Source organism: Periplaneta americana, chromosome 4 (assembly GCF_040183065.1).
Source record: "Periplaneta americana isolate PAMFEO1 chromosome 4, P.americana_PAMFEO1_priV1, whole genome shotgun sequence".
In the NCBI taxonomy this organism is placed as follows: Eukaryota; Metazoa; Arthropoda; class Insecta; order Blattodea; family Blattidae; genus Periplaneta; species Periplaneta americana.
The window spans coordinates 186,446,756-186,472,959 of record NC_091120.1 but is presented as its reverse complement, the minus strand read 5'-3'; the positions used below and the strand labels follow the sequence as shown (position 1 = coordinate 186,472,959).

General features: G+C 33.5%; 2 protein-coding genes across 2 annotated transcripts in view; both read right to left on the bottom strand.

Moving 5' to 3' along the window:
* Window positions 1–14,170, bottom strand: part of LOC138698527 (epoxide hydrolase 1-like) — a 39,005-nt gene extending 24,835 nt beyond the window's left edge. Inside the window, exons 1-2 of the mRNA XM_069824523.1 lie at window positions 13,910–14,170; window positions 6,184–6,308 (exon numbers count right to left, since the gene is read on the bottom strand). Coding sequence (XP_069680624.1) covers window positions 6,184–6,308; window positions 13,910–14,092 — 308 coding nt within the window. The 5' untranslated portion in view covers window positions 14,093–14,170. The remainder of the gene's footprint in view (window positions 1–6,183; window positions 6,309–13,909) is intronic.
* Window positions 14,171–21,674: 7,504 nt separating this feature from the next.
* LOC138698526 (epoxide hydrolase 4-like) overlaps window positions 21,675–26,204 on the bottom strand; it is a 34,489-nt gene continuing 29,959 nt past the window's right edge. Inside the window, exon 7 of the mRNA XM_069824522.1 lies at window positions 21,675–21,886. Within this exon, the coding sequence (XP_069680623.1) occupies window positions 21,851–21,886 (36 nt within the window). The 3' untranslated portion in view covers window positions 21,675–21,850. The remainder of the gene's footprint in view (window positions 21,887–26,204) is intronic.

Below are 26,204 nucleotides of genomic sequence, written 5' to 3'. Positions count from 1 at the left end.
TACACGCAATGAACAAACAAGGGTGTGGTTTTCAGTATTTAAAAGAAAAGTTTGCCAATTTGAGTGAAGGCAAATTAAAAGAGGGCGTTTTCATCGGTGTACAAATTCGCAAAGTTTTGGCTGACTCTTTATTTGAGGAACAACTTTCCGTTACAGAAAAAAATGGCATAGCGCGCTTTCAAAGATGTTTGCTCAAATTTCCTTGGAAATTCTAGGGCAGACAACTACATCGAACTTGTGGAAACCATCTTAAGTGCATATGAGAAAATGGGGCGTAATATATCTCTCAAAAATACACTTTTTACATTCTCATTCGGATTTCTTTCCTCCTAACCTTGGAGCGGTAAATGACGAGCATGGGCAAAGATTTCATCAAGAAATGAAATATCTGAAATGGAAAGGCGATATAAAGGAAGATCATCATCCAGCATGCTTGCAGACCATTGTTGGTTCCTTATAAAAGATAGTCCCGGGTATAGTTATAAACGGAAGTCATTCAGAATATCTTTTTAAATGATAAATTCAAATTCCGAAATTTTTTCTCATTCTACATATGAAATATTTTTATTGTTATATTTTTTTTAGTTTTAAACATTGTAACATTATGGTATTTATGTATCCAGTACACATTTTTCAAGTATTATGAGACGTTTTGAATCCCTAGTCTATTGTAATTCTATCAGCAGAAGTGAAAAATAAAAAAGTTTTTTCATGAAAAAATTCAATTCACTTTTCCCGGAAAACGGTACGTGATGGGACAATTTGGGTTTTAAATTCAGATTTAGGGCATACATATTAGTAATATTCACCTATTTTTATGTCGGAGCAAGACAAAAAGTAAAAACTTGTTGTTCAGTGTAATTGATTACGTTATCAGAGAAACGGAGTACACATAGGCCGAACAGTGACGTCACGTGTCACCAGCAAGGTCAGTGTTATGCTTTGCTCACACGTAGACCTCTCCAGTTCGCCCGTGCGTTTTCAGAATGCAACATATACTGCCACATAGCATGCATTAGTAGAGTTTATTGATATTCCTTCTAGCTGTTAATGGTCATGGGAAATGGAGTTAAAAATTCGAAGTGTGAACTTCAAAGACATCAATATATAAATGAACGTATTTGATGATTTAATAATAATAATAATAATAATAATAATAATAATAATAATAATAATAATAATAATGATAATAATAATGGTTTATTTTAACTGGCAGAGTTAAGGCCATTCGGCCTTCTCTTCCACTCAACCAGTATGATAGAAAATTACTACAATGCTATGAATATAACATAATACAATACAATTCAAAGCAATACAATACTATAATACAAGACAATATAATACATAATTAATATAATACAATGACAATTCTTTTCATCTTCACAACACCAATAAAATAATAATAATAATAATAATAATAATAATAATAATAATAATAATAATAATAATAACAATAATAGTAATGATAGTCATACCTAAATTAAATTGATTAAACTCGATCACAATATGACTTCAATTTGACTGCGCCCGTAAGAAATCGTTTAGCCTTTTCTTGAAAGTGGTTATTGTCTGGCAGCCCCTTATCTTCTGAGGTAGAGAATTCCATTCACGGGGGACTGAGACAGTAAAAGAGGATGAATAGTGGGATGTTCTGTGGGCAGGAATTGCTAGGGTTTGGCTCTCCTGTGACCTGGTGTTTAGATTGTGATTGGAGGATAAGTAGTTAAACCTGGAACGAAGATAATTTGAAGTAGAAGTGTGGAGAACTCGAAACAGAAGAGAGAGCGAATGAAGTGTTCTACGGTTACTAAGTTGCAGCCAGGATAAAGATTTGAACGAGGGTATAATGTGGTCAAATTTGTGAGCATTGCTGATGAATCTGACAGCTGCAGCTTGTTCGAAAGGTCAGTTGTCAAGTCTGTAAGTATTACGTCGCAATAGTCAAACAGTGGTAGTACGAGGGTTTGCACTAAAGTCTGTTTTAATTCTGGCGGGAGGAAGTTTCTGAACGGTTAAGAGAATGCATGGTATAGCACACTCTCTTGGATATTTCCTTTATTTGGCATTGCCAATTTAAATTTTCGTCCAAGAAAATGCCGAGGTTTCTGACGACGGAATGGTACAGAATAGTGGCATTATTTACTGTAATAATTGGGATATGTCTGTTGTTCATTGTGTTCAGTAGTCTCTTAAGTCCAATTATTATAGCTTGTGGCTTACTAGCATTTAACCAAAGTCCGAACTTTCTCGCCCATGAAGAAACTTGATTCAAGTCATGTTTCTTAATGAACAAAAATGCGGCAGTGGGAAAAGTACAAGTCACCAGCATTCATAAAATGATCAAAGCAGAACTTTACAGTGCATCATGAGCACCTGATATAGAAAGAATCTTCACTAATATCGCAAAAATTAACTCCTGGTATGTGAAAAGCATACTGTTTCGCTCTTCAAACCATTCAACGGGATCATTAATGTATGCTGTTTTATAAAATGCTTATCGAATCATGTCTTTGAATCGCGGTGACTGTAATTGATTGTAGAGAAATGAATTTAATTAATTAAATTTATTTAACTAGTTAGCTAGCGAGTACAAATTAAAATTATAGAACAAAAATATTTCTAGCCACTACCGTAAGAGCCAGGCTCGACAGTTTACTAAATACAGTAACTTAATTCAAATCAATAAATAACACACAAAAGTAAAAAAAAAAAAGAAGAAAGAGAAAAAGAGAGAAAAACACATTTAATATAAATTGACAATCAGACAGAAGCCAGTGATATTCAACAAAAACAAGAATATAGTCGACAGAAATAAAAGGTAAAAAAATACACACATTTGTTAATATTACACAGGGACATAATTTTATTTTTACTTCAATTTCTATTGTACCTGAGTTTTTGAATGTAGTTCACTCCCACCCCTTCTACTAATGACGTTCAACCGTCCTCCACCAGATCCAAGACCGCATATACAGACATAGTAGCCTTACGGTCATAGTAAACAGTATGTTCCAAAAATATGTTCGCGTTTTCCAGTGACGAAAGAGCTTTCAATATTGAATCATTTTCGCACAGGTACTGTCGTCCATTTGCCTACGTCGCATCCCGGTTTCCCCCACCTGCTTCTATTCGCCTCTCTGTAAAGGCTAGTGGCTGGGCTGTCTTAGCTCTTTTCTGAGAACATTAATTTTTGTTAGGATTTGGACTTCTACGTAATATTATACAACTGTTTAAAATAACTTAAATAAAAGGGCCTCGTTAAGTAATTAACTGTCACGTGATTTCCTCCCTTTCTACGACCCTACGACATAACCACTTGGACGGACAGTAGATAGCATGTCCGAGTAATTTTATCTTTTACGGATCGGACCGAAGTGAAGATTGAATTTACAGTACGTAAGGTACTCTTTTATAGAGTGGGTACAGAATTATTTCAACATGAGTTACTGATACGAAGTATGAACCTGGTAATTGGAATTACGTACAATACTCTATAGTGCTATAATATACACATTAGAAATGAAGTTTGTATAGAAATGAACGGTCAACATTTTCAAAAATGTGTTTAAATATTCATATTATGATTATTTTTAATTTTAACTTCTTACTCTATATTGTATGCTAATGTGCTGTAGACAGTATAATATACACTGCATAATGAATACGTTCCCATGGATAACTCAGTTCGTGAGTAAAAACACTTATTGTTAAAACTGTACTGTATTTTGATTAAACAAAACCTAATGAAAATTATCAAACTCAAAATTGCAATATTTCCTACTTTACGTAAAGTTATCTGTTTGTATTTTATGCCAGTATCACCGAACTCCAGTCGTGGAAGGTGGTAACAAAAGGTGTTTCCGGGTCGCAACCATTAATCCAAAGGCATAGCCACGGTAATATTAAAATGTTTAGTAAAAATAAAATGCTGTCTCTGTATATCATGAATAATTTTATAAATTTATTTTTTAAAAGCTTCAATTTTAAAATATTTCAAATGTGGAAAATGGTTTGTAATTTTATTATAAAGTCTTGGGCCGAAACTAGCACCATGTTTAAGAGCTGCACTTGTTTGACATTTAAGCTCAATTAATGGGAAAGTAGACTTTTGTCTTCGAGTACGACATTCCTGTCGATTAGATTTATGTTTTATTTGATTTCTGTGGTAGTAAGTTAGTAAACTGTATTTATAATTTTCTTCATTAGTTAATACTTTAAACTCTGTATAAATTAAATTTGTTGGGTAGTCCATATTTTTGGTTAGACAAATTTTTATTAATCTTCTATGTAATAAAATTAATGGATTAAGTACAGATGATGCTACTCCACCCAAATTTATTATACCATATTGTATTAATGATTATACTAAAGCTAAAAATATTATTCCCAGTGCTTCCTTAGTGATAAAATTTCGAAGTATTATGAATTTATAAATTGTCTTTCTTATACTTGTACACATAAAACCAATTTGTTTATCCCAAAGTAAATGCTGATCTGTAATAATTCCTAAATATTTAACTTGTGTGAAGGTGTTAGATGTGGGCAATTACAATAATTATTTGTTAATTCATTACATGAAATATTATGTATTACTAAGTGATAATTATTCATAGGTGGAGGTAAACCTTTCGTTGTTAGAGAAAATTGAATATTGGTAGATTTATTACTATTTAAGGACAGGAGATTAGAGTCAAGCCAATTTTTCATTACGTTAATTCCATTACTAGCATTTAAGTAAGTGTTATCCCAATTTCCCCATTAAATGTTAGTAGAGTATCATCTGCAAAAGAAAATTACAACCATATTTCTTTAGATCAATTTTGAACAAATTATTAATATCTATTATAAATAAGATTATAAGCTTATTATATATTATAAATGAGTGCAGAGTGAGACAATGGTATATGTCATAAAGTTTTGGATGAAAATGGTCGTCCTTGATTGCATAATCCGATATAGTCCTCCAATATGTTTTGTATTGTCTAAAAAAGAATACGTCCAATCATACCGATAGATCCTTTTGGAATTCATCGGATTTCAACTGATTTCCATTTGTGTTACAAGGTGGCATTCACATGGATAATAATCTCAACTGGGACATGCAAATCACAGAAACCCGTAGAAAAGTATATTCTATTATTCATGTGCTAAAAAGGATAAATGTTCATTTCCCTTCTTGCTTAAAAAAGTCCCTTGTGCAGACACTTGTATTTCCCTATTTTGACTCTGCTGACATTTTACTGACTGACCTCTCCAGCAACAACAAAACGAAACTTCAACGTGCTCATAATTTGTGTGTACGTTTTGTAAGCAATGTTCGCAAATATTACCCCATTCCTGGAAGCAATAGGTTGGCTTAAACTAGATAAGAAACTAAATTTACATTAAATTCTATTTCTCTTCGAAATATTGAACTCTTCTATTCCTTCGTACCTGTCGTCTCGCTTCACTTACGTTTCTTCCCACCATAATCTGAACACACGCTCTCGCCATGAAACAATACGAACAATACTATCCCATCGCACCTCCTCATACTCATCCTCTTTCACAATAACTCTGCCAAGACTCTGGAATTCGCTACCTGCTAGCATCAGGGACTGTTGAAATAAAACTCAATTCAAACGCAAACTTACTAGGCACTTGGTCAGTAATTGAGACTTTTTCAGACATGGTTTCTTGTAAATAGTTCTCTTAATCTATCACAAAATATTTCAATATCCGGTAATTTCATCACTATACAATTTTGTTATTTTAGGTTTAATTTGTAATTCAGTAAATATAAAATATTCTTTATTTTTCTATGATAAATTATCTAGCTTTCATTAGTCAGGTAATCTTTTCGTACTTTGATTTTTATTGTAATTGTAATTTATTGTAAATTTAATTCTAATTGTAATTTTATTTGTAATTGTAATTGTAAATTTAATACTAATTGTAATTTTATTCTTCATATTATAGTTGGAATGTCCTGGTAGAGGGGCAGAGTTGGCCTAACGACCTTATCTCTACCAGGTTAAATAAATAAATAAATAAATAAATAAATAAATAAATAAATACCAAAAATACTACTAAAACTAGGTTATTATCTATGGTGATTCTTCCAATAAACTAAATATTATGCACACATATTATAAGTTTCTGTGCAATGGCATATTATTACGGCAGCTTAAAAACTGAACTCACCAGTAATCCTTGGAAAACTCTTTCATCTGATATCTCCATGAGTACCAGAATTCCGGAAACCCGTGCAGAAACAGCATGAGTGGTTTAGATCTGTCTCCTTTCTCAACATAGTGAATTTTAACTCCCTGGAAAGATAATAATAATAATAAACACAAATTCTATATGCAACGTTCTTTTACGCGGTGTTCCTTCCGTAGTCGAATCTATGGACAACCAGATTTCGTTCTCTGCTACATTCTTCCTGATGTTATTTAGCACATTCTCGTAACAAGTGGTCAAATACAGGGTGATTCACGAGGATTTACCGTTCTTAACGAAGCTTATTTCTGAAGACATTCTGAGCAAAAAAGCCATATAAACATTTGTCCTAATCTCAATATTTTCAGAGTTACCTATTTTGAAATTGTTTGTAAAATAACATTATTCTTGAGTTTGAAGGGTAAAAGAATATTACAGATAAAGAATGAACTATTCAGGAGTATCATTACTTAATTAGCTAGTATTCTGAAGCTAAAAATGTGTTTTGGACTCCATTGTTGCTTCGTAGCCTACAGAATTATTATTATTTTTTTTTTTTTCCGATTTTTAACTACGGTACAAAATTACATTTTCCTACGCATTTATCACAACAATTGTTTACAAAGCACGCCACTCTTGTAAATTATTCAAGACTGTACATTAGGATAACTGCTGAGCCATTTATACCTGCACCCACGCTTTCAGAAGTCGAAATTGCGATAGAAAATCTGAAAAAGTACAAGTCTCCAGGTATCGATCAAATTCCAGCAGAATTACTACAAGAGGGTGGAAGTGCATTATATAGCGAAATTTATAAACTTCTACTTGCTATTTGGGAAAAGGAAATTGTACCAGAACAATGGAAGGAGTCCATAATTGTACCTATTTTTAAGAAGGGGGACAAAACCAACTGTGGTAACTTTCGAGGAATATCACTTTTGTTGACGTCGTACAAAATTTTGTCCAATATTCTTTTGAGAAGATTAACTCCGTACGTAGATGAAATTATTGGGGATCATCAGTGTGGTTTTAGGCGTAATAGATCGACTATTGAGCAGATTTTTTGTATTCGACAGATAATGGAGAAAAATAGGAGTATAAGGGTACAGTACATCAGTTATTCATAGATTTCAAAAAGGCATATGACTCGGTTAAGAGGGAATTATTATATGATATTCTTATTGAATTTGATATTCCCAAGAAACTAGTTCGATTAATTAAAATGTGTCTCTGTGAAACATACAGCAGAGTCCGTATAGGTCAGTTTCTATCTGATGCTTTTCCAATTCACTGCGGGCTAAAGCAGGGAGATGCACTATCACCTTTACTTTTTAACTTCGCTTTAGAATATGCCATTAGGAAAGTTCAGGATAACACAGAGGGTTTGGAATTGAACGGGTTACATCAGCTTCTTGTCTATGCGGATGACGTGAATATCTTAGGAGAAAATCCACAAACGATTAGGGAAAACACGGAAATTTTACTTGAAGGAAGTAAAGCGATCGGTTTGGAAGTAAATCCCGAAAAGACGAAGTATATGATTATGTCTCGTGACCAGAATATTGTACGAAATGGAAATATAAAAATTGGAGATTTATCCTTCGAAGGGATGGAAAAATTCAAATATCTTGGAGCAACAGTAACAAATATAAATGACACTCGGGAGGAAACTAAACACAGAATAAATATGGGAAATGCCTGTTATTATTCGGTTGAGAAGCTTTTATCATCTAGTCTGCTGTCAAAAAATCTGAAAGTTAGAATTTATAAAACAGTTGTATTACCGGTTGTTCTGTATGGTTGTGAAACTTGGACTCTCACTTTGAGAGAGGAACATAGGTTAAGGGTGTTTGAGAATAAGGCGCTTAGGAAAATATTTGGGGCTAAGAGGGATGAAGTTACAGGAGAATGGAGAAAGTTACACAACACAGAACTGCACGCATTGTATTCTTCACCTGACATAATTAGGAACATTAAATCTAGACGTTTGCGATGGGCAGGGCATGTAGCACGTATGGGCGAATCCAGGAATGCATATAGTGTGTTAGTCGGGAGACCGGAGGGAAAAAGACCTTTGGGGAGGCCGAGACGTAGATAGGAGGATAATATTAAAATGGATTTGAGGGAGGTGGGATATGATGATAGAGACTGGATTAATCTTGCTCAGGATAGGGACCGATGGCTGGTTTATGTGAGGGCGGCAATGAACCTTCGGTTCCTTAAAAGCCATTTGTAAGTAAGTAAGTACATTAGAATGCATAATTAAACTGTAAAGAATTAAGTTCCTAAAGTTGTATAACTTGTAACAATTTTTGTGATAACTACGTAGGAATAATGCCATTTTTAGTTAAAAACTGAAAAACAAAATCTGCACAAAGCAACTAACAACATATTTTTATCTTCAGAACACTAGCCAATTAATGAAATGATACTTCTGAATATTTCATTCTCTATTTGTAATATTCTTTTTCCCTTAAAAAAAAAGAAAAAATGTATTTTACAAACAATTTCAAATTAGTATAACTTTGAAAATATTGAGATTAGAAAAAATGTGTATATGACATTTTTTGCTCAGAATTTCTTTGGAAATAAGCTCTGTAAGCGACGGTAACTCCTCGTGAATCACCCTGTATGTTGTGTGCTGGGTGGTATCGGAAGGAACTGATTTCTCAGTGTATTTTTACTATTTTTTAATGAATGTTTTGAAGTATGGATTGTTAACTACATTAAAAGGAATGTTCGTGTGAATAATCATTTCGCACAATTCTTTGAAAAATGTGTTCGGTGTGCTGCTTGAAGGCGTATTTACGCTGTTTAAAATTTCTTTATTCATTTTTCTTACTAATAATTTTTGTCGTGTTTAATATGCCTTTTTAAATTGCAGTGGCGTTCTATACACCCCTGTCTTCTACACCCCCTTAATGTCACAACACAGACTTTACAGACAATATTTTCTCCGTCTACTGTTAAATAATTCTTCCCGTACTTCTTTGCAAAAGCATTCAACTTTGTAAACAAACTGACCTTTCTGAGCATCGCAAAAAAAAAAAAAAAACAAAAATTAAAATTGCTACATGTTTATTTCCACCATTAACACTGTGTATAATTAAACACAAATGCTTATAAAAGACAGGAGAATATGTGCTTTTCAAATTCTTTTGACATTGTCATTGTGTAATGTATATTTACTTTCATAATGTACATAATTATGTGTATGTTTCCCCATACTACCGTACTCTACTATAAATAGCAACGTTGTTACCTCAACACATCTCTACCTTTCACTACCTGCAGCGAGTCAACAACCTATAGTACATGCACAGTAAACTTATTGTATCGGGTCCAAAGTCTCGAAGCCTGATCATCACCATCATCATCATCATTTCCGTAGGATTAATTATGGAATGTCAGAGGAAAATACATGTATTCGACATTAGATATAGAGGTTGTTGGGTTTGCGGAGTACACTTCATTATGAGATATTGTTTAGACATGAAAAAAATGTAACTTCTTATAAATGCAAAATTCGACGATATGAAAATCATAAAAGTGCCCTGGCGCCTCCCGGCCTCGAAAAATAGTACCCTGGAAGAGAGGAGAAATGATCCGGAAATTTTCTTTTAAAACTAAGCTTCAAATCAATGTTTGTCGTATTTAAGGTCTATGACATGTCGCTGAATTCGCGAAACAACGGATCAAGTCGCGTTATACGTACGGGCTATTCCATCTCAAATCGACCGAAATATAGAGAAAATTGACCTTGCAATTTTTAAATACAATGAAACTTTTTCTGTCCGTAGACAACTGTGATACAATGCTTTGTGCAAAGTTTGAGGCATCATAACTTCATAGTGTTTAAATTAAAAATTTTTAAATTTATCGTATTTTCATAAAATTAGCAACTTTAAACTGTTGTGGCTCCGAAACCCTTTCACCCAATGATCAAAATCATGGTTTATTTCGATGCTTAGAAATTATAGTTTATATTAACATGTAAACAGTTTTTCTTACTTTTTATGGAAATGGAGAAATTTATATTTTTCTTCATTAAGACGCCTTTGCCCACGAAAAAATATTTTTAAAATATATGGTTAGATTCCGCGTTGAAAGTACAAATAAACACATATTTTTTACAGGTGCACCGTTGATAAGAAAGTATTTAATATAACAAATAAAGAAAATAAATAGTACGCGCGTGAACTAACCAGCTGACTGTAGGTAGTCGAGACAAGCAAGGCCAGGAGACAAACACGTGATGTGTCGTCTAGCAGTCATGGCTGGGCTAGCTTTATCACAAGTTTTCATGAACAATGCTCGCTTATCTTCAGCTCTCGGCCAGTGTGTGGGGTACTGCACCGTTCAAGTCTAGGCGTGTGAAAATAATTTATTTAATACCCTCGAAACTTATTGCCGAGACACTAAGCAAACAATGCCGAATCCCTCTTAATAATGAAAGGTTTTTTCTTAATATTATTTACATTTTTACAAATGGGCGAAAAGCCTAAAAGTAAGTAAAATCAGATTATCTGTCTCTCTATATACAATAAAAATAAGTATTACTTCTTATCATAACTTACTAAATGTCAGCTTCAAAATGAGCTCCCGTTCAATGTTCTGCAGTAAATGGTTCCAGAGTTCTGAGCGCTGAAAGAGGCTTGTTTTTAAAAAAAATACGCTAAATTTGTCGCTCAATGGTACGAAAACAGTTTGACTTTCGATAGTATATTTTTGAAAATGCACTCTCCTCAGTACCTTGTGTAAATAGGGAAAAAATTAGAGTATTAAAAAATGCGAGGTTTTTTACTGATCGATTTCATATGGAATAGCCCGCACGCTAGACCAGCCATTCCAAAACCCTGCACATTGTGTAGTAGTCTCTGTGCGATGTGCACTTTCTATTCCCCTACCTGGAGGGAGTGAATCACTTTGGAGGGGAACGCGACAGGGCTATACAGACCTGCAACAGCATATCAGCTTTTGTTTCAGTAATGCAGTTTCAGTACGGGTGCTGATTTGGCTATGTCTGTGAAAGAGTTATGGTAAATAAAGTGAGGAGTTCACAGATAAAGAAGAAGAGAAGTTACGAATCATATAACATAATTGTTATAATGTTTTCCTCAGCCAACAATAATTATTTTAAAATGAAAGGCTTTCATCAGCCCATGTCGAGGTAATAGTCTTGTGACAGTTCAGATCAGATTAGTAAAGTTCTCAAAATATGATATTACCAGCGCTTATTTCTTAATCAGTACTCTCACGGCAAAACGAACTTGACAATGGCGTTGTTTTTTAGTCTGTACTAACACAACCATCAGAAATTAGATGACTTATGACACTCATTTCATAAGCTGGTAAGTGATGAGAATATAATGAGCAAAGCTCGGAAGTTGGGAACTTGTGTCTTTGAACGTGGCTAAGCGACCGGACTTCAATGTCAACAAACTCCCGCTTCCAGCACGGAGGTACTGTCAGGTCTGCTATAAAAGTGGTTCCTGGCTGGAACAACATAATGATAATATTATGATAGGTTGAAACATCTAATTTTATAGCATATATATAAATAAACATGCAAAATACATCAAATTTACAGTTCTGCTCTGTACATTTCATTACAGTGTATGACTACATGCATTCGAAGATTTTCGAACCCATAAATTCTTCGTCTGTTAGTTAAACATGATTTGAAACGAAGGAAACTTATTTCCACGTCACATGAAGTGACGGGAGCAAACTTTAATTTTTTTATTTTATTTATTTTAACTAGCTACCTAGTGAGTACAAATTGCATTTATAAAATAAAAATGTTTCTAGCCACTACCGTAAGAGTCAGGCTCGTGTACGGTGTGGTCTTAGTGAATAATATAACATAAAATTTACAAGGACAGTTTACTAAATACAGTAATTAACTTAATTCAAACCAATAAGTACAACACAAGAGCAAGAATAAAGAAGAAAGGGAAAACGAGAGAAAAATACACATTTAATATAAATTGACAATCCGACAGAAGCCAGTGATATTCGATAAAAACATGAATATAGTCGATAGAAATAAAAGGTAAAAAAAGTATATGTGTTACTATTATATATCATGGATAATTTTACAAAATTCTTTTTTAAAAGTTTCAATTTAAAAAAATTTCAAATTTGGAAAATGGTTTGAAATTTTATTATAAAGTCTTGGGCCTAAATAAAATACTGAATATTTCACTGTCACTGTTTCCTGTTCGATTTTCAGCAGATCTCGTATCTGAGAAAGATCAGTATATCCTAAATTTTTCTCGCAAATAGTTTTCAATTAGTGTATCACTACTAGGGAAGGTCCCTCTACGACTTGATCCATGGCTATGGACAAATTCTCCATCAATTTAAAGGACTGCAATGTCTTTCAATGAATGCCCGTTTCCAGCTCTAGTTTATGTGTGGTACAACTTACAAGATATAAACTCTGCATTAGAAGAAAATAATGTATCTCCTCAGAATTCCTCCAGGAAATTCTGTACCTAAAATTTAAGAAATGCATTTTCAAACTTCCATAACACCCATTCGAATAACACGTATTTTCTAATTCCTCAAACAGACCGTTTACCTGTAATTCTCTTAATGTCATTGGCTTCGACGTGACACAGTTTATTCTTTCGTCTTCTTGCCATTCGATGTGACCACTTTCTTAGTACAAACGACTGTCCCTGAGCACTTGCAGCGTGAGCTTTGTGTACGTTATGCCTGTAACCTTACTCAAGCACACGACACACAAGTCCCCAAGATCCGAGCTTTGATAATGAGGAATACATATGAGGCTCTTGAGGTTGCAAGGAGCGAAGAAAGCAACTATTTGCAAGGCGGAAAAATTTTCTGAAAAAATATTTCATGGCAAATTTTCCATCTCACGTCACTATATTATGCTAATATACTTACATTAATAAACCTTTAAACCTGACATAAATAGAATATCGTCGCTTCACAGCTTGAGAACTACACTTTTAATTTCTTTCAGTAACGCTTCCAACTTGTCGATACTTGCTCTCAAAGTTTTCCAAATAAACTTATGTGAATTTAAATTCTAAGCTTAATTTATATCATTTATTAATATTAATGTTAATTTATATTGACATACAGCAAGGAAATGATTTCAGTGTAAAAAACTTCATAATGTCCTACTGCATGTAATTAATTGGGAGTATAATATTTTCTTCAACATTTGTGTACCAATGGCCCCAATAAACAATAATACTTGACGAACAATGAAAGAGTAGGGTCTATTACTTTAAAATGATTAGTACCTACTACGTAAAATGAAATATTTGTTCGTTTTTTGTTGTTTAGAAATTACTGCAATATTCTTTTTCTTGAAATACTATATAAAAAATCATATTAATAAATTATGCTTTACAAACCACTACTTTGTGGAGTGTAACTGAGTAAGTCCAAAGTTTCTTGTATTACAATTGTCAAATATAGACACTGATAATAACAGTGTTTTTTTTTCCTTCTGCTAAGTGTGTTTATAATGTCCAAATGTCTATTAAATCCAACCCTAAAAGCGCAGAATAGATTATTGTACACCCCTCCATCTAAGAACGGGTAAGAGCAACGCTTGAATGATGCAGTCTGCACAGACCGGCGATCCGCACACAAAATTGCACATTTAGAGTCTGATTTCTGACATGCCTGCACTATATTAATGCCAAGTCATTAAAATTCTACTAACTTTAAGAGTGAGATATCCGTGGACGCCAAGGGCTTCATCCTTCAGACACTTGGGCGGTTTTGTCCTCTCCTTCACTCGAAACTCAGACGGCTTGCAGATGAAACCGATCAACAGAAGAGCAGCGAGCCGCACACCGTAGTAATATGCAACTGCGTATTTGATTATCGTTTCCTTCACAGACATTGCAAGTCCGTCCGAAATGACGTCACGAACTCAGAGCACTGTACGCTGGAATTGCACGAACTGAATTCAACCATGCAATCGCTGTCAGCGAAGTAGCCCTTCCCCTACTTCCCCTACTTCCCATTCTCTACCCGTGCAGCAGTGTTGACATATTTAGCGATAAGTCACAGGGACTTTCAACTAGTCTCGGCGACAAGGTTCATAAAAATACGATTAGCGACCTTTCATACCGATTTTCGAGTAGTGGCGTAGGCAGAAGGGCTCATCGGGCTAAGTCCCTCCATTTTTCAGGAAGTATTTTAAAATTGCATTGGGTTCAAAGAACGAAGAAACAACCCACCCACTGGCGTTGCGAGTGCGACAGTGAAAGAAACATATTGTTTGTTTCTACAGGGACATCATTTTATTTTTACTTCAATTTTTATTGTACCTGAGTTTTTGAATGGGTACTTCACTCCCACCCCCTCTACTAGTAAACTTTCAACCGGTCTCCACACAGAACCAAGCGTATACAGTCAAAGTCGCCTTAAGGTCATAGTAAACACAAACAGTACTGAGTGAGTATAGTATGTTCCAGAAATATATTCGCGTTTTCCAATGACGAAAGAGCTTTCAATATTGAATCATATTTTTGCACAGATACTGTCGTCCATTTGCCTACATCGCATCCTGGTTTCCCCCACCCGCTTCTGCTGGCCCTCTGTAAAGGCTAGTGGCTGGGCTGTCTTAGCTCTTTTCTGAAAACATTAATTTCTGTTAGGAATTGGACGTCTACGTAATATTATACAACTGTTTAAAATAACTTAAATGAAAGGGCCTCGTTAATTAATTGTCACGTGATTTCCCTCCTTTCTACAACCCTGCGACAAAACTTTTGGACGGACAGTAGATAGCATGTCTGAGTAATTTTATCTTTTCGGATCGGGCAGAAGTGAAGACTGAATTTACAGTACGTAAGGTACTATTTTATAGAGTAAGTACAGAATTATTTCAACATGAGTTACTAGTACGAAGGACGAAACTGGTAATTGGAATTAGGTACAATAGTCTATAGCGTGATAATATGCAAAAAAAGAACTGTAGAATGTATCGAAATGAACGGCCACCATTTTCAAAATTGTGTTTAAATAACCATATTATGATTATTTTGCAATTTAACTTCATTCTCTATATTGTAAGCTAATGTGCTGTAGACAGTATAATGTACACTGCATAATGAATACGTCCGAATGGATAGTTCATTTCGTGACTAAAAAACACTTATTGTTAACACTGTACTGTATTTTGATTAAAGAAAAACCTACTGAAAATTATCAAACTCAAAATCGCGATATTTCCTACTCTACGTAAATGGATGAACTACTTTTCTTCCCTCCTGTACCTAGTAAAGTGATTTGTTTGCATATTACGCCAGTATCATCGAAGTTCAGTCGTGGAAGGTGATAGCAAACGATGTTTCCGTTTAATCCAAAGGTATAGCCAGGTTAATATTAGAAATGTTAGTAAAAATAAAATGATGCCCCTTACTACAATAAATTACATTTAGATTACAGTGATACTTACTAGAAATTAGAGGAGAGCCAAAAGTGAAATAGTAATTTGCCGAGAGCCTCATTCAATGTATTTCATAGTCCATTTTGAATCTTGCGTACACTATTTTTAACACTTGAAATAAGCAATTGATTAACTAGCGGAATTACTCGTGTTAATTATGTAAGTCTATGCGGCTTACTGCTGTTTCGGTGCTTCATCACACCATCCTCAGAGCCTACTAGATCTCGGCGTCATCTCCAACTTCTCTGCCTGTTATGTGGGTGCGTTTGATTGTTGAAAGGTGTTGAAAAGTGGAGTCAAATAGTGTGTGTGTACTGAAATTGATCTGTGTGTTGAGAATTTGATCGGGGTGTGTTTTAGTGTGTTTGTAGCCTATATTTCGCATTGTTCTAGTGTGTTGAGTTTTTGGTTCTTGGGTTGTATGTGTAGGATTTCCAAGAACCAAAAACTCAACATACTAGAACAATACGAAATATACAGGGACATCATTTTATTTTTACTTCAATTTTTATTGTACCTGAGTTTTCGAATGTACTTCACTCCCACCCCTTCTACTAATGAAGTTCAACCGTCCTCCACACAGATCCAAGACCGCATATACAGTCATAGTAACCTTACAGTTATAGTAAACAGTACGTTCCAAAAATATGTTCGCATTTTCCAGTAACGAAAGAGCTTTCAATATTGAATCATTTTCGCACAAATACTGCCGTCCATTTGCCTACGTCGCATCCCGGTTTCCCCCACCTGCTTCTATTCGCTTCTCTGTAAAGGCTAGTGGCTGGGCTGTCTTAGCTCTTTTCTGAGAACATTTCTGTTAGGAATTGGACGTCTACGTAATACTGTACCCATACAATAAATAAAATAACTTAAATAAAAGGGCCTCGTTAAGTAGTTAACTGTCACGTGATTCCCTCCCTTTCTGCGACCCTGCGACATAACCACTTGGAGAGACAGTAGATAGCATGTCTGAGTAATTTTATCTTTTCGGATAGGGCAGAAGTGAAGATTGAATTTACAGTACGTAAGGTACTCTTTTATAGAGTAGGTACAGAATTATTTCAACATGAGTTACTGGTACGAAGGACGAAACTGGTAATTGGAATTAGGCACAATAGACTATAGTGCGATAATATGCACAAAAGAACTGAAGCCTATATCGAAATTAACGGCCATCATTTTCAAAAATGTGTTTAAATATCCGTATTATGATTATTTTTCAATTTAACTTCATTCTCTAAATTGTACGCTAATGTGCTGTAACAGTACAATATACACTGCATAATTAATACATCCTAATGGATAATTCAGTTCGTGAGTAAAAACACTAAGTGTTAATACAGTACTTTATTCTGATTAAACAAAAACGTAATGAAAATTATCAAACTCAAAATTGCGATATTTCCTAGTTTACATAAATGGATGAACAACTTTTCTTCCCTCCTATACCTAGTAAAGTGATTTGTATTTTACGCCAGCATCATCGAACTCCAGTCTTGGAAGGGGGAGCAAGCGGTGTTTCCTGTTCTAGACCTTTAATCAAAAGATATTGCCAGGTTAATATTAAAAATGTTAGTAAAAATAAAATGATGTCCCTGTACAAGCACACTAAAACACACCCCGATCAAATTCTCAACACACAGATCAATTTCAGTACACACACGCTATTTGACTCCACTTTTCAACACCTTTCAACAATCAAACGCACCCACATAACAGGCAGAGAAGTTGGAGATGACGCCGAGATCTAGTAGGCTCTGAGGATGGTGTGATGAAGCACCGAAACAGTTGTAAGCCGCACAGACTTACATAATTAACACGAGTAAGTCCGCTAGTTAATCAATTACTTATTTCATAGTATTGAAGCTTAACACAATGCGTGGAAATTTAATTATTAAATTATATGATCTATTATTATTATTATTATTATTATTATTATTATTATTATTATTACTTCAATATAAAGCAGCGGTGGCCAAAACTCGAGCTGGAGTGATTACACGCGAGAGAGAGCCTATGAAGTAAGGAGACGGGGGAGAGGTACTTGGCATGAAAACTACAACCAGTGGTGGTTCCTGTACTAACATCTTGATCAATCCCGCGGATAAAAATCTCAAGCTTTGCTGTATCAGTAATGTCACTGCTGTCATCAAGAACCAGTGAACAATATACGATTTTTCTTGCTTCTTTTTTAACCTTCCTCTTGAATATAATCAGGAATTTTCTAAATTCTTCTCTCGATACTAATTGGTCGAGAAATTCGTAGTTTTTCAAAATTAAAAATTTCTTATAGACAAGTTATTTAAGCTATTTTATTCATTACTCTTTTGAGAAATTCTGTTCTATTAAAAGGCTTTAGAGCACGAGATATTTCAAACCCCATTAGGTAGCTTAAAAACTTTTAAAAATGTTCAAAATCTATACTAATAATAAATCTGTAGCCGAAATTTTTCTGGTAATTTGGCTCACTTCCTTACATTTATTTATCTCATCTTTCTCTTCCTGGCTATGATTTAAGACATGTCAATTCCTGGCGTTTAACAGTTCGTTGGCACATAATATTGAATCAGCTTTTCTACAATATTATAATTAAATGAATAACTAATAAATAGTTACCCTCATCTAAAGATTAAGAAGATTAAAATTGAGACAAAACATAATAATATACTATAGATGAAGGGTTCAGAGCCATAGTGGGCCAAGCGCCATTTATTAAAAACGGAGAAAGCAAGAGTTAAAGTTAAGTGAATACCATAGTTTAATGAAGATTGACATATTATTTAGTTTTAATGTGTATACTTTATATTACTTGCTATATGTTTCCATTGAATTATGGTAATAACTTCATTTTAACCCTTGTTTTCTGCGGTAATTACTGTCTGCTACATTTGTCTCACAGACCGGTATATCGTATTACCTAATAGTTCGTCAATTTTTTTATCCAATTTAATAAACCCATTTCACCCTGAGGTATATTAGGGTTATAGTTGGCATCAAAATACATATTTTATAACCAATAAACAAAATTGTGGTCAAGGTTACAATTCACATGAATTGTGTAGAAGAATGCACCTTAAAGAAAGAATGGATCCTATTAAAGATTAATGAGATGTTTGAGGAATAATCAATTCAAAGATATATACAAGAATGTCTAACCGTTTCAGAGTAAATACACGATCTAAAAAGATAATCAATAATGCATTAATATAACAAAGTTTGACTTTCACTTTCAAATTAATACTTAAACCATGAACAATGGAACAGTTAAGAGTAATAAAAGGATATTACAAGCAATGATTTACGGATTACAAGTTACATACGTGATTCAGGAACAAGTAAAATAATTAAAATAATAAGACAAGTAATGACTTATAACTAACGAAATTCTTGAAGGGCAATATATAATAGTAGGGACAATACAAAAGATTTAAAAACAAATGTAAACAGCAAAGGAATAGTAGAAAAATTGACTTAAAATGACACATTAAAGAGATACTAATAACAATACAGTGACTGTAGTTACAGATTAAACACATTATTTTAAAAACAAAGGCCGTAACACGATACTACGAGAGGAGTTCGGCCAGCGTCGTGAATCGGGTCCCGGCATAGCTCAGTTGGTTAGAGAGCACTCAGCGCGCACAGCTGAGAGGTCCTGGGTTCGATTCCCGGTGCCGGTACGAATTTTTCTCGTACTTAATGGTATAAAAACAAACTGACTAGTCATACTAGTCGAGCAAAATATAATGAGGTGGGCGAGACCTCATTCATATTTGATACATAAAGAAGCAAAGGATCAATAGCTATTTTCAGGCATTATATGCATGGACCATGTCTTTAATTCACATCTTTTTGACGTTACATCGTATAGTATTTTGTGTTTCAATCTATTTCAATTTGTTATTGTTTACTGTAACAACAAAAATATGTTTCATAAAGCCTCAAGGTATTTCTCTATATTTATTGTATCATGGTACTCTTTGTCAATGGCAACCTGTAATGGTTATAGGAAGAAATATATATATATATATATATATAGAGCTATTAAACATATTATTTTAGAAGCAATAAATAGCTATACTAAGAGATGAGCTCGTCAACTTCAATATTGTTGTATGTTTTTGTTTAATTTTTTTCGATAATTAGTTTTTATTTTGTCCCACAGTTACTACAAACATATCCCACCATGTCAATTATGCCCCTGATCCTAATTTTCGGAAAATAATGCACCACTGACTAGAAGATGAAGATGAAGTTGATGATGAAAAGGAAGTAGGTGAATGCCCACATTTCGATGATTTTTCCCAAACTCTGATTTTATCATCCCTAGTGCTAATGAGACCGAAATATCAGATTCACAGTCAATGACGAGTTGTTAGAGATAGACATACAAATCCCTAATGAAGTTGCCAGATGAGAATAGAGATGAAACAGCCCCTCCTCGTTTTCCTAATACTTCTCCAACAAGTGACGTATTTATCTTGGAGAAGACAAGTTTGTATGGCACAGCCAACCCCAACAAAAAACCAGAAAAACGCCTTCACACAATATTATTCGAGGTCTACCTGCTATTACCAAATTCACTAAAAACTTTGGTAGTGCAGATGTTCCTGTACACATCTATAACCTACTTCTGGTTAATTGATAAAACTAAATAAGCTTGAATGAAATATTTTAATAATATTTATTGCACAATATGTGTTTATTGATAAAAATATATTATCTTGAATTAAAAGTGTCTAAATTACTCATGGAAACAATCATGAACCGGTCTCCTAGGCCGCTCTTTCTGTAGGTGTGATTTTAATGTATTATCTTTCGGATTAAGGGGTAACAATACCATTTCTCATGTTCCCTGGGTAATTTTTTTTTTAATTCATTGAATATGTCCCAACAAGTATAATTCGTATGTAGGGGCTATACAAGAGCACATACATATGTTGTACAATGTAATTGAAAAAGTCATGAAACTACAGTCTGTGAAAACAAACAATTACACAAGAATTTATTAAAGGAAGAAACCAAAATAAGAACAAATAGTAAGATAACATAACGTTTTGGGCAGAAAGAGGAAGAAGTTTGAAACCATGAAATCAATAAATCAACTGAGAATTAAAATAAATAATCTTCCCAAAAACGTATTTTTAAATAATTCTTAAAACACCGGCAATTTGCTAAAAGTCTATGTTCTAAAGGAAGTTGGTTAAAAGTTGTTGTTAAAAATCGTTAAGTCCTTTCATTCCATAAGTTACGGAGCTATGCTGAGAAAAAAAAATATTGTCTTTTTTGTCTTGTTAAATAAGTATGTATATCTTTATTAAACTGAAATGTGATATTACTATGTATTAAATTGTTAATAACTTTGTACATGAAAATGGCAGCACCTAATTTGAGAATTGATTCAACTGGTAGAACGAAAGAAAATTGATATAGATATTTAACTGGAGTCAAATAATGAAAACCCAATAAATTTCTTTAAGCTCTATTTTGAATAATTTGTAAAGGTCTCAAGGCAGTTTTCTTGTTATGTCCCCAAATAAATTACATATACATTAAATGAGAATGGATAAAAGCATAATATAGGCTACATTCAAGAGACAAGATATAGGCAAAGATCTTTTAAGCCTTTTCAAAATACCAGACATTGGAGCAAGCAATTTTCTCACAGACAGCCAAAATATGCTTATCTCATGTTAAATGTTCATCAACAATCAAACCTAAAAATTTAACTGATGCAACTTTTTGTATTACAGAATCATTAAACTTTAATTCTTTCGGAATAATATAATAAAATGAAAGTTTACTAAAAATCGTATACACAGTTTTTTTCCAATTCAAAGGAAGCCTATTTGCACTTAACCAGTTTTCAAGAGTAATAATGTCTGTCTCAAACTTTTGAAATAGTTCTTCAATGGAGTCAGTAATATTGCTTCTGTGAAATAAAAAATATACTTACGTCTATGTTGTAAAAAAAAGAAACAAATGAAGAAAAAGGATTAGAAATAAGTAGCAAAGATAGACATCTATATATATTTTTAAATATTACTTTATTTTCTTTTATTTTATAATATAACTTAACAGTTCCATTATATACAACTTTCTAGACTACAAATTGCATTAAAAAAAGTCACATTTAATTAATAAAATTACCATTATTTTCCTCTCTGTGGAATGTGCTCTGCTACAGATGTAGATGTTGACACATTATGATGCAGCAGCCACAACAACTGGTGTCTCCACCTGGAGAAATTTTTATAAGCAATTACCATCAATAATCATTATTTGTTCATTATAGCAAGTGAAGCTGTGACCATATTCACCAAAGCCAATTAATTTAGTATCTGAAGTATCATCCTCCAGACAAATTTATGTGCCAGTAACAAATCTGACACCTTCAGGAATTAGAGTACCATATTTTAAAATATAAATATAGTTCCAAAGTTAAGCCTGGATTAACAAAAAGATATATTTGTTGCATGCGAACTATAGAGTCAATGAGAAATGAAGCAGGAATGCATGAGGTTAAAACAATGCATTATGTACAGCAGTGGCAAAAAAAAAAAAACAGACCAACTCTTGTAGCTGATACGAAAGAATCCTGTGCTGTGTATTGTGTCAAACTGTGGTAATTTCAATATGGATAGTGAAGCCAGAGTTATCTACTGCTATTTAATGTAAAAATACGCAGTTATCTTTGCCGACTAGAGGTAGAAATGTAATATTGATGCCAGATCAAAATAAAACTCTCAAAGTTTTTTCGTCTGTAAGTTTGAGGCACTGAAGGGAACGAAAGATGGTAAGAATCGAACAAATGCAATAAATTTCATTGTTACACTTAATTATACAAGATGGATGTGTTTTGTGACTAGCGAAATTTGAATCTGTGACTCTGAAATCAGCTACAAGGGTCAGACCGGTTTTTTTTGCCACTACTGTACAATATTGAAAGGGGGCTAAAGCTGACATATCATCAAGTATAATGTACTGCCTGATAATAGATGTATGTATCAGCCAGAACCTCAATCAGAGGTAATGTAACTACTTGTGAACAATAAGTTTCTATAACTTGCTTTCTAGTGAAAGCCTACAAAATTAAAAATCTGGAAAATATCTAGATCTGGCCAAATATAAGTTAATATAATCTTTTGTTACACTTGTTGAAATATTTATTTATTGGATATTTCTTCAAAGAAAAAAATGATGTCTGCATTGTGTCACAGAAAATGGATACCTATTTCTAAAACTGACTTTATACATACACATATACATGTAGGTCGATCAGGTAGCTTGCCATGCAACATATGGTAAACTGTCTCCCACATATCCCAATTCAGTCTCGCTGTAGGAGTGATTGTGTTGAGGTTAGATTGCGTGTTATTTTTCTGATTGTGTTAGTGAAGTATTTAGATTTGGGAGTGGTTGTGTTGATGTTAGACTGGGTATTATTCTTCTGATTGCGTTAGTAAAGTGTTTAGATGAGTTTGTTCACATGATACCACAGAAATTTACATTAGACAAGCGATTTTCATGGTAGATAGTTATTTGTAAAGAGGGATTGTGGAAATGTAAAAAGACGATTTGCAAGAAATTTTCCTAATGATATCATTACACATAGCAACCGCAGTAAATCTAAATCTAAACACTTCACTAACACACTCAGAAGAATAACACGCAATATAACGTCAACACAACACTCCTACAGAGAGATTGAACTGGACTGCAAAACACGCGGGAGTTGGTTTTCTGCGTGTTACATGGCCTTCATGTCGGTCGTGTGCCACCCAGTCAACCTACATTATGTAAGCGAATGCTCTGAATAATTAAGATTAGCTTCCTGTGACAGTTTCGATAGTAGGAAGAGTTGGAAGGTGTCCTACGTGATATTTTTTCCCTCTAATGATTAAATTATTTACGTTCGTGATTAAACAATATGTACGAATTCAGGATAATTTGTCTTTATTTTATTTTCTTAAATAGAATAATTTCACAAACCACCCCTTTGTTGCACCAATACAAGGAACTAGCGCTCTTTTTCTTGATTTTAATATGTGAATATAATGAACAAATTTATATGAAAATATGAGTGGATCAACATTACAAATAAAATGAAAGATACATGAGAAACAATCTACAGTACTCAAAGGATGATTTCTGAGGTTGTTAAAGGTGCCGGATAGCAAAAGCAGTGTATCAGATGTGCGACAGTACATAAAATGGGCACCACATGCTACACCAGGAGCGGGGAAGTGTTTCAGTTTGTAGTGAATCTAATTGAGGAACAGAAACATGTTCACAGGCGGGAACTGAGATCAGATCCATCTGAAAGCAATCAAAATTCAGTAAATAAATCAGATTTTCTTTCTCTCCTGAGAAATGACTCTTGAGGTTTATGACTTTTCAAATTTACACTAATTTATTTGTTTCTGACTTCTGTTTTACCTTTTAAATTTGTCTTCATTTCTGGAGCGTCATTTCAATTTTTTCTAAGAGGAAGTAAGATATGTTAGGAATAACCTTACAAGGTATATCGCGTGGTTTACTTCTTCCCTATTTCCTCTAAAATGAACTATTTTCCATACCATAAACTGGGGTAAACTTGATTGCTGGCAATTTTAAAGGCATGTTGGGTCCGATAAGTATAATATAAGTATCAAATATGTTTATTACAGTCAAATTACTTATCAATAGTACACACGTTGAACCATTATGATATTACATGAAATCTATACTAATAATAAATCTGTACCCGAAATTTTTCTGGTACAGTAATTTTCGATTTTCCAAAAATAATTGGTGTTAACATGTATAATTAACCATCCTGAAACCGAAAATCGCTTTTTTGAAATTTTTGTTTGTCTGTCTGTCTGGATGTTTGTTACCTTTTCACGCGATAATGGCTGAACCGATTTATATGAAAATTGGAATATAAATTCAGTTCGTTGTAACTTAGATTTTAGGCTATATGGCATTCAAAATATTTTATTTAAAAGGGGGTTATAAGGGGGCCTAAATTAAATAAATCGAAGTATCTCGCTTATTATTGATTCTCATGAAAAATATTACATAACAAAAGTTTCTTTAAACATAATTTCCGATAAGTTTTATTCTATACAAAATTTTGATAGGATTGATATTTAATGAGATAAATGAGTTTTAAAATTACAATAACAACGCCATCTAAGGCGCTGTACTGAAATAAAAACAAATGACTTCGTCTATAAGGGGCCTTGGACAACAACAATCGAAAGCTATTAAACATAGCCTAAGAGAATGTTTCTGTGTTTGTATGAAGTAATATCGGAAGCTAATAATTGTTTAATTATTATTTCACCATTGGAAAGTGTAGTTTCTCTAGATGGACATAATTCTACAGTGTTATTACAGTAACTTCTGAAACATATAGCAAGTAATATAAAGTATACACATTAAAACTAAATGATATGTCATTAAACTATGGTTACATGTAATAACAATTAAGAAACATTTTAAAGGAAATTGTCATTGCACCAAATGATTGCTCTCTGGACCAAAATGACCGCATTTTAGTTATTTAAATACAATTTAAATTAAGTAATATATTAAACGATTTATCCTTCTATCAAACACGAATGTTCCCTGGATCAAACGTCCTATTTTAATTATGTAATTACGTCATATTTATTTCTAACAGGTGCAGCGGAGCGCACGGGTACGGCTAGTGGCATATAAAAGTTTTTGTCAAACGTTTTCGCCATAACCATGGCATCTTCAGGTCATATTAAAGGAGAACACAATAACACATGATGAACACTTAAAATATTCAGGTGAAACAATCGTTAAAAAGTTTAAAAACTGGTGTAGTAGACAGTTTGAACATATGCCATTAAAAATATACATGTAGCATGAAATTAACGCCATGAAGAACATAGAATAGGCAATTAACACTGTACTGATTGATAAGTGTACAAAGAAATAGAATAAAAGCATAACAATCTTCAAATACAGGCAGATGCAGTTCCCAAAATAATAAAACATGCTACAGTATGTAGGTCGCTCGTGCTGCTATTTAATGGGCGTATGAAATCAAAGCCCTGTAAAAGTATAATGGGGTAATGTAAGAGAATTTATTAAATTGAGAACTAAGAAGAGAAATATTAATTTTGAAGGCGTGGTTAAAGGTACTTACAAAATGATTGAGGAGAAGCTGAAGTTGGCAAAAACGTTTGTCAAAAACTTTTATATGCTGTACCATTTCATGTAATATCATAATGGTTCAACATGTGTACTATTGATAAGTAATATGACTGTAATAAACCTACAGATATTTGATACTTGATTGCTGGGGTTAACTTGATCATAAAAAGATAAGATTAAAAACGAAATGTACTGTTGCTTTGAGACAAGAACTTTGTTTCTTATGATCGGCTATGGAACTTAATTGAAAAACTTAATCTAACCAAAAATTTTCGATTTCAATCATTCCAATTCTATTGCAGGTGGAGCCTGAAGTAGCAAAATTTTAATTTCAGAAATGTAGACAGTTCAATAATGCAGGTTGACTGTATATATTACTTAATGC